The sequence below is a fragment of the Mus pahari genome, unplaced genomic scaffold (assembly GCF_900095145.1).
Source record: "Mus pahari unplaced genomic scaffold, PAHARI_EIJ_v1.1 scaffold_8941_1, whole genome shotgun sequence".
Taxonomy (NCBI): domain Eukaryota; kingdom Metazoa; phylum Chordata; class Mammalia; order Rodentia; family Muridae; genus Mus; species Mus pahari.
The window spans coordinates 12515-22360 of NW_018391671.1; the positions used below are offsets into that span (position 1 = coordinate 12515).

Here is a 9846-nt window from a genome sequence, read left to right on the forward strand (position 1 = left end):
TTCTTTGTTGTGTTCCCAACTTTGACAAATCTAAGAAATACAAATAAACAAGAAATCAGTAGATTGTACAGGAAGATCCTATGCAGAAACAAAACAAATAAAAGCAAATACGAAGAGTATAGAGTGTTGAAAATGACGGCCTTGATTGAGTGGTGCTATCTTGACATGCTGGGGCCATGCAGATTGTGTTTCTCCATTTATGCAGACCAGCCTTTCATAATGTAATCAAATGGCTCACAGCTGTACAGACAGGCAGCAAAGACTGTATCCAGTTTTCTACAAACAGAGAAGACACTTTAAAACACTTCAAGGCTAAGAATGAGTTTTTCTCCTTGTTACTTTTCATACACAGCTGTACCTACCAGAGGATTTGCATATCGCTCTCTAGGGAGGACCTCTCCTTGCAAGCACAAGACAAAAGCTAGCTCCTCTTTCTGCCTTGACTATTCAGGGCTCTTCATATCAAGTTTTCAGAATGAAGTACTCTGCTCAGTTTCTAGGGCTGCTTATACTCTGGATCCCTGGTAAGGAGAGAAACAAAGATGAAGGAGAATGTAGAGGAATGGGGGTTTCTGGGGTTCCACTGATGGGGATAAATGTTCTGTACCTGCATGAGATTGCCAGGCATGTTCTCCAGGAATGGGCTTTTGACGTGTAAAAGATGAAAGGAGAACCTGGGCTAACTTTAACAAGTTTAACTTTAACAAGTTTCAAAGCAGAAAATAATAAGTAGAATTTAATTAAGGAAGAAAAAAAATCACTTTATACTACCATTATTCTTGTACATAATGTTTTATTTCTCTTATTGCAGGATCTACTGGGGATATTGTGATGACCCAGGCACTCTCTGTACCTGTCACTCCTGGAGAGTCAGTATCCATCTCCTGCAGGTCTAGTAAGAGTCTCCTGCATAGTAATGGCAACACTTACTTATATTGGTTCCTGCAGAGGCCAGGCCAGTCTCCTCAGCTCTTGATATATCTAGCATCCAAGCTTGCCTCAGGAGTCCCAGACAGGTTCAGTGGCAGTGGGTCAGGAACTGATTTCACACTGAAAATCAGTAGAGTGGAGGCTGAGGATGTGGGTGTTTATTACTGTATGCAAAGTCTAGAATATCCTCCCACGGTGATACAGCCCTGAACAAAAACACCATGCTTGAAGTGACAAAGCTGCCTCATAAACTGCTTGTGTCAGGTGCAGCATGGCTTAAATGCCATAGCCAAGTTAATGTATTTTTAAGAGAAACTTATTTTCCTCTGATTTGCAGCTGTTGAAACAATGAACCCCTAGGAAATGGGACCTTCCCTGAGAGTTCATATTTGGGCGAGGAGAGGCAGTAGCTTCTCTCCAGGGTCAAGGTTTCATAGAGTTTCTTAGCTAAGGAGAATAGTGCTATCAGTTATGTCAATGGTAGGCAGGACCACAGCGGGACAGGACTGCTTCCTTGTGCCTATCTTTGACCCTCTGTTTCATATGTAATCTCATTTCGGAAGTACACAAGTTTCAAATAGTTTTCTGGATGTACTTGTCCCATGCTTCAATTTTCTTTATTGGATTTTTAATTCCAATTTAGCTTATGTATGACAGGTTGCTAGTCCAGACTTGGGGAATAATATTTAACAATTGGAGATTCTTTGATACTTTGTGAGAGGAAAATAAGGAGGAGTAGATTTGGTACAGAGAGAGAGAGAAAGAGAAGGGCTGAGGAGACTAAAAGGTCTGGGCTATATAAGGAAGAGCTTTTGGGGGAAAGGTAGCCCAGTCTATGAGCTGGAAATTTCAGGGATGGAGGCAGGATATTCAATCTAGGGACTGAGGGATGTTGGGGAAATCTAGAGACCAGGTCTGCTTTGCTATGAAAAAGTGCTCAGGCCTCTCTGTCCAAAACCAAACACTGAGTCTATTTTACACACACACACACACACACACACACACACACACACACACACACACACGCACACACAAATAATTGTAAGTTGATTCCTGGGGTCTGTGAGCTTTGAAACTTTTGGTTCTTGGGTACACTACAGAATTCAAGTATTCAAGTATTTTGATTTTTCCTATAGGGCAGACCTTAAACCCATTTTTTTTCACAGAACAAATTTTTATTAGTTATTTTCTTCATTTACATTTCAAATTCTATCCCAAAAGTCCCCTATACTCTCCCTCCGCACTGCTCCCCAAACCACCCACTCCGGTTTCCCGGCCCTGGCATTCCCCTGTACTGGGGCATATAATCTTCGCAAGACCAAGGGCCTCTCCTCCCAATGATGACCAACTAGGCCATCTTTTGCTACATATGCAGCTAGAGACATGAGCTCTGGGGGTACTGGTTAGTTCATACTGTTCCTCCTATAGGGTTGCAGACCCCTTCAGCTCCTTGGGTACTTTTTTTTTTTAGCTCCTCAATTGGGGGCCCTGTGTTCCATCCAATAGATGACTGTGAGCATCCACTTCTGTGTTTGCCAGGCACTGGCAAAACCTCACAAGAGACAGCTATAGCAGGTTCTTATCAGCAAAATCTTGCTGGCATATGCAAGAGTGTCTGGGTTTGGTGGCTGTTTATGGGATGGATCCCCAGGTAGGGCAGTCTCTGGATGGTCCTTCCTTCTGTCTCAGCTCCAAACTTTAGCTCTGTAACTCCTTACATGGGTATTTTGTTCCCAGTTCTAAGAAGGAATGAAGTATCCACACTTTGATCTTCCTTCTTCTTGAGTTCGTGTTTGGCAACTTGTATCTGGGCTAATATCCACTTATCAGTGAGTGCATATCATGTTTTTCCTTTTGTGATTGGGATATGTCACTCAGGACGATATCCTCCAGATCCATTCATTTGCCTAAGAATTTCATAAATTCATTGATTTTATAGCTGAGAAGTACTCCATTGTGTAAATTTACCATATTTTCTGTATCCATTCCTCTGTTGAGGGACACCTTGGTTCTTTCCAGCTTCTAGCTATTATAAATAAGGCTGCTATGAACATAATGGAGCGTGTGTCCTTATTACAAGTTGTAACATCTTCTGGGTATATGCCCAGGGGAGGAATTGCTGGATCATCCGGTAGTATTATGTCTAATTTTCTGAGGAACCACCAGACTGATTTCCAGAGTGGTTGTACAAGCTTGCAATCCCACCATCAATGGAGGAATGTTCCTCTTCCTCCATATCCAAGCCAGCATCTGCTGTCACCTGAATTTTTGATCTTAGTCATTCTGACTAGTGTGAGGTGAAATCGCAGGGTTGTTTTGATATGGATTTCCTTGATGATTAAAGTTATTGAATATTTTTTTCCTGTGCTTCTCAGACATTCAGTATTCCTCAGTTGAGAATTATTTGTTTAGCTCTGTACCCCATTTTTAATGGGGTTATTTGATCTTCTGTAGTCCAGCTTCTTGAGTTCTTTGTATATATTGTTTATTAGTCTCCTATTGGATTTAAGATTGGTAAAGATCCTTTCCCAATGTGTTGGTGGCCTTTTTGTCTTACTGACAGTTTAAACCCAATATTAAATAGCTGTTGGATAACCCATAACATCCATGCTACTTGTGGCCACATGATCAAATGTTACATTTAAGGTCATTATTGTAGTTTACAGGCTTCGCAGTTGGGTAAAAATGGGTAGTTTTTGCCTCCTCGGCTGCTCACATGTCACCTTTCTGTATTCTGAAAACTAGGCATCAGGGAGTCCCTGCTCCCTGATCAATAATGACTTGATTTCTCTACATTTTTTTTTGACAAATGTGTCTATTGTCTCTAGAAATATCATCTTACCATAAATTCTTGTGGGGAACTGTCTTACTTTTCATACTACACTTGTGAGAAATATAACAACCAGAAGAGAAGCTCTGAGAGAGGTAAAGAGAAGGCATGGTGGCTGGAGCAGCAGCTTAAAGCTCACATCAACAACAAATAGTAAATGACAAAAATGTAATCGTTCATAGTTTTAAAATCTCCAAGTGTACACTATTTTTGCCCACATATTTCTAGCAAGACTACACTTCCAATACCTACAGTGACAGCAACCAAAGACCATGTATTTACATAATTCTCATTCAGACCTTTACAGCAACTAAGAACAATGTGTATCACACTCATTGTTATGGGGGAATCTCCACTGTAGCTCTCCGAGCAGCATCTTAATGGGAGGTATCACAAACTTTGTAGAATGCTTTTTAGTTTGCAACCTACAGCTTTGGAGATGAGTATATTGCTCTATGCAAGGAAATCCCACTTAAACTTTTTCTATTCATAAGAATATACATGAAATATATCAGCACCATTTATTGAAGATTCTTTTTTCTGTTGTATATTTTTGGTGTCTTTGTCAAAGATCAAGTGACTGTAAGTGTGTGGTTTTATTTCTGGGTCTTCAATTCTATTCCATTGATCAACATGCCTCTCTCTGTACCAATACCGTGCAGTTTTTATCACTCTCACTCTGTAGTAAAGCTTGAGGTCAGGGATGGTGAATCCCCAAGCTATTCTCTTATTGTTAAGAATTGTTCTCTCTATTCTGTTTTTTGTTTGCTTGTTTGTTTGTTTGTTTGGTTTTTTTTTTTTTTTGGTTTTTGCCTTTCCAGATGAATTTGAGAATTGCTCTTTCCATGTCTTTGAATAATTGTTTTGGGATTTTGATGAGGATTGCATTGAATCATCATAGGCATGCTACAGCTTTTTACCATATCCTTAAAGTTAATTTTCCCTTTTCCAACTCCCTTCTCAGCCTCATCCTCAAACCCATCTCCACACATAACCATTTATATCCATATTCTTTCTTCCCTTCATATCACCTGTGCTCTACAGGATCTTTTCTCCCTTCCTCAACTCAATGGTCCCTTTCTAGTTTTCTGGATTCCACAACTACTCAAAATTAAACACACATCTCTAAGGTTACCTTATACAATATAATCCTTTACAACTATATCCATTTCCCTGGACATTTTATGATTTTATTTTTCTTTATATCTATATAAATAAATTGTTTTTAAATATCAAATAAATGATGTTATAGAATTTTCAGGAAATTTGAAACAACTGAAGATAATTATATTAATTTAATTAAGTAGACATTGGATTTAGAAACCACCTATAACAAGGTTTCTTTCATTTGTGTTTATTAGAGTCTATATAGAAATATAATCACATGTGTGCATATGACACAAATTAGAAGTGAAACTTTCTAGAGGAACAAACTCTTAGGTTTTGAATGTGATATCATGGTTTTAAAGGAAACAGAAAGAATAACTGAGGAAATAGATATTCATTATAAGAGGTATTAGTACATACTGTGGATAGACAAATGGAGGAAAATAGCATCAAGGGGTGCTGCAGTGAAAGTTTATTTCCTAGCACTAGAGAGAGACAGCATGATGGGAGAATCTCTACAGGGAATCAGAACCCACAGGAGAGAAGAAGGATCTGTTTCTATATATTTTAAGGTTTGTAGAAGTTTACACCATGAGCGCTCAGATAGTATTTCTAATTCCCTGGTGGCAAATAGCTTAAATCCAGCACCCTTTTATGTTCTCTCATTACCCTGGTGAGAGATCAAATTTTGAATGTCCCTATAATGTGCATACCTGTCAGTATCCATGATAGTGGGAGAACTTCTATTTTTCCCACTAATTAATTAATTTATTCATTATCTTCTGGTTGTTGCCACTGCTCCCAGTCTGTCCCTCTCCCATCCCCGTCATTACCTTAACCTCTGAGTGGGTGGAGGCCCCACTGGGTATCTCTCAACCCTAGCACATCAAGTCCCTGCAGGGCTAGGTACATCTTCTACTGCTGAGGCTAGACAGGGCAGCCTATCAAGGGGATTGGACTCCACATACAGGCAACAGAAAGCTCCCATTTGCAATGTCCCTGTAGCACCAGATAGTATCCAGAAGAGTGGGACAGTTGCTATAAAGGTGTTGCTATACCCTAACATCACACACACACACACACACACACACATATGTGCACCCAGTACCTGCATAATAAATCCAGATTTTCATACTGTGTCCTTTTGTCCAAGAGGGAAAACATGAGTGCATTTTTCCATTATTTTGTTCACAGTGGTGGACCTTACCTTTGCTTGGCTTTCCTCAAACAGCTGAATATGTCTATAAATTGTGTATTTTTCCCTAGGGAGATACAAGAATTCTTTTATTTTCCCAATTTTTATTAGGCATTTATTTCATTTACATTTTAAATGCTATCCCCATAGTCCCCTATACCCTCCACCCCAAACTCCCCTACCCACCTACTCCTCTTTCTTGATCCTGGTGTTCCCCTGTACTGGGGCTTATAAATTTTGCAAGACCAAGGGGCCTCTCTTCCCAATGATGGCTGACTAGACCATCTTCTGCTACATATGCAGCTAGAGACTCCAGCTCTGGGGGTGCTGGTTAGTTCATATTGTTGCTCCACCTATAGGGTTGCAGACCCCTTCAGGTCCTTGGGTACTTTCTCTAGCTCCTCTATTGGGGGCCCTGTGTTCCATCTGTTAGCTGACTGTGAGCATCCACTTCGATACATGCATTCTTATCTGACATCAAAGTACAGTGGTAATCTTTCCTTGACTTCCAGTGGCTCCTCAGTTCAAATACTAAGATTAAGGCAGCCCTACCTTGATCTTGAGACTGCAGATATTCTGCATGGCTGATAAGAGCAGCAGAGATGAAGAAAGAGAACACAGAAGAGGGGACTTCTTCTTAATGGGACAATATGTTTTTCCCCAGACAATAATCTCCTTCAAAGTCTTCAAAGGAGAGCCTATTAGCTTTTCAGCACTGGTGAGTAAATACTTTTTTACTATCTTCTTTTTCTCCCCTTCTCTCTCTCCTAAGTGTGCTTCCACTTTCTGATTTTTCTCAATGTTGCTCAAAATTCCTTTTTTCCTTCTGCTGGTAGCTGCTTGTTGACCTCTGTGATTAAGTGAAAGGTCATGCTTTCTTTCTCCCTTTCCTATTTCTCGTCTGTCACTTCTGACATGTATAGTTTGCTTAAAGTATTGTTTGATTTTTAAACTCTATATGTTTTTTTTTACTTAGTACTTTAAATGTTTTTATTTTTGCATGTATAAGATAGTTTATACATGAACAGAGGCTGTGGATGACTCCTATTTCCAACTGGATGGGACTACTTCCATAGCTTATTATAGAAATGAGCCAACTGGTGAATTCTGTTCTTCATGAGACTAAAGCAGAATTTAGCATTCTTATGCAGTTTGTTCCTCTCAAGCTCCTTGTGGACAAAGACTGTTTTCTAAATCACATAGTAGATCCTCAGGGACATCAGGGATGTTGGACTTTACCTGTCACATAACAGTCATGTGCCACACCACACACGTTCCTCAGGATCACACCTATTTAGGAGGTAGTCAGGCCTTTCTTCACCAGTTTGTAAACTGTTTCTTCACCTTCTCAGATTTCAATTTCAGTCTTGTAGAGGCACTAAGACAGTAGAGTAGTACCAACTGGGAAAGATGCTTCCCTGGAAGGGAAGCATGTGAGTCATGATGGTGGAGGTCTGGTTTCAGAGAGTGACTCAACAATTTTAATGAGCTGTATTCCAAGTCTGTTTTTAAATTATTTTATTAACAAGTTTTTGAATCATGAAGAGACCACAACTTTCTTAAGTTCCTCCCACCTTCTACATTTTCTTCACTCTACAGTCCCTGCTTCTGCTTTCTCAAAGCAAGTATGCAAGCCAGGCATGGTGGCGCACACCTTTAATCCCAGCACTCTGGAGGCAGAGGCAGAGGCAGGCAGATTTCTGAGTTCGAGGTTAGCCTGGTCTATAAAGTGAGTTCCAGGACAGCTGGGGCTACACAGAGAAACCCAGTCTTGAAAAAAAAAAAAAAAAAAAAAAAAAAAAAAAAAAAAAAAAAAAAAGCAAGTATGCCCCTTCAGTATGGGGCTGCCACATCACTAGGTACAACTGTCCAGTGGATTACCTCAATTTAATTGTTTTTGATACTCTAGTTTTAAAAAAAGTTACAAAAAACAATAAACTTGGAAAAATTTATATCACAACATGGTAATGTAATTGTCAATTTTTGAGAACTTTAAAAATAAAAAAAAAATCTAGTATGCAAATTTAATGTGATCATCAGAATTATACTTCAAAACTTCACCGGAAAAAAAAGATTTTTAAAGTGAATTTGTTTCCAGGAAAAGATAAATCAGATAACAGGGTAGGTTTTTGACCATGGAACACACAATCTGTGTATCTGCTACATATGTGTAGGGGGCCTAGGTTCAGCTCATGCATGGTATTTGGTTGTTCGTTCAGTCTCTGTGAGCCCACCTGGGGCCAGGTTATTTTACTCTATATGTCTTCTTGTAGTGTTCTTGACTGCTCTGGCTCCCTCAGTCCTTTGCCCCACACTTATAGAGACACCCACTCTTATAAGCTCCTCCTATTGTTTGGCTGTTGTTCTCTGCACCTGTTTCTATCAGCTGCTGAATGAAGCCTCTCAGAAGAGAGTTCCTTCCTTCAAGCATTGCAGAGTATCAGTAATAGTGTCAAGGGCTGCCTCTCCCCCATGGTCTTGAGTTGGTCCAATCCCACTGACCATTGGCACAATCTCTTTTCCATCTTTATTCCCATATATCTTATAGATTGAATAAATTTTAGGTCTTAGGTTTGTGGGTGGTTTGGTTTCCCAGTGCATCCACTGGAAATCCTGCCTGTTTACTGGAGGTGGCAACTTCAGGCTCAATATCCCTTACTGGTAGGAGTCTCAGCTAGGGCAAACTCCCTCTTCCCAGGTCTCACTCTTGTTCCAGAAATGGCTCTATGTGGGAAGCCATGTAACGCCATTACAAGATGGCGCTGGCTACCACTGGCCACTGCCTGTGTATTTTGGGTAAACAACCAATGTGCGCAGGTGCAAATGGGTTTCACACCAAGTCACAGCCTGTCCCGGGGCATATAAATTAAGGACTGAAAGCAGAACCAGTCAGACACGGCCACGCCAGTCCTAGGCCTATAAAAGCAGCGCTAGTTCTAGGGCTCGGGGTCTTTCGCCTTCGCTATCAAACTCCTGCAATAAATAAACGTGTGCAGAAGAATCCTGTTGAGGTGTCTTCCTTGCTGGTGAGATAGGCATCTCTGACAAGTGGTGCTGAAACCCGGGAACCGTGAACATCTGCAGGCATGAGCAAGGACCCCCTGTTACAGGGAGGATTCAGAACTGAATTATGGGGAGATGAAGAAAGAAGGTTCCTGAGTAAACTGCTGAGAGAAGAACTGGTGGTTGTGTAAAGTTCAGAACTTTCAGCAGTCAGGGTCTGCAGGCAGGGTAAGTTCTTGGTAAGTAGGACTTACAACCCCAGGAGTTTGGGGAAGGGCCGGCAGGGTAAGTCTGAGGTAAGTGGGACTTACAACCCCAGGAGTTTGGGGAAGGACCTCGGGGAAGCATAGAGGTTAAGGATCCCGGAGCAGGGACGAATTTAAAAGGTTCTCAGTGAGGAGACATATCATGCCCGGTAGAGGGACAAAGAAGGTTCTTGGTACAGAGACAAAGTTAAGCGAGGTTAAGGTTCAAAGTTAGGTTCCCAGCACAGGAACAAAATTAAAAGTGAAGAGAGCAGGAGGAGATTGCTTAAAAAATGAAAAAAGAGAGGTGTTGGTGCAGCTGTTAGTAATTTTGAGTTTGATTAAATTTTGCCTGGTAGACGAAAGTGGAAAGTATGCTACCAAGTTAAAGTTTTCCTGTTGCCAGGCTGAGCATTTTAAAAGACATTGCTTTCCCAATTGCCCAAGGCTAACTACTGCAGCTCCCGCAAAACGTCCAAAATTATGTCCACGGTATAAGGGCTCATGCAGTGGAGGCAGAAGGGTGCGGGTGAGAA

The 9846-nt window shown here is 40.8% G+C and overlaps 1 gene segment (V, D, J or C); it reads left to right on the forward strand.

The window, feature by feature from the left end:
* Positions 1-464: 464 nt before the first annotated feature.
* Positions 465-9578, forward strand: LOC110314643 (the record flags this gene model as incomplete). The annotated part of the segment is given in 3 exon segments: positions 465-524; positions 812-1125; positions 9546-9578. Coding segments are annotated over 3 exon segments (396 nt in total), but the record flags the coding sequence as incomplete, so codon positions are not given.
* Positions 9579-9846: the final 268 nt, after the last annotated feature.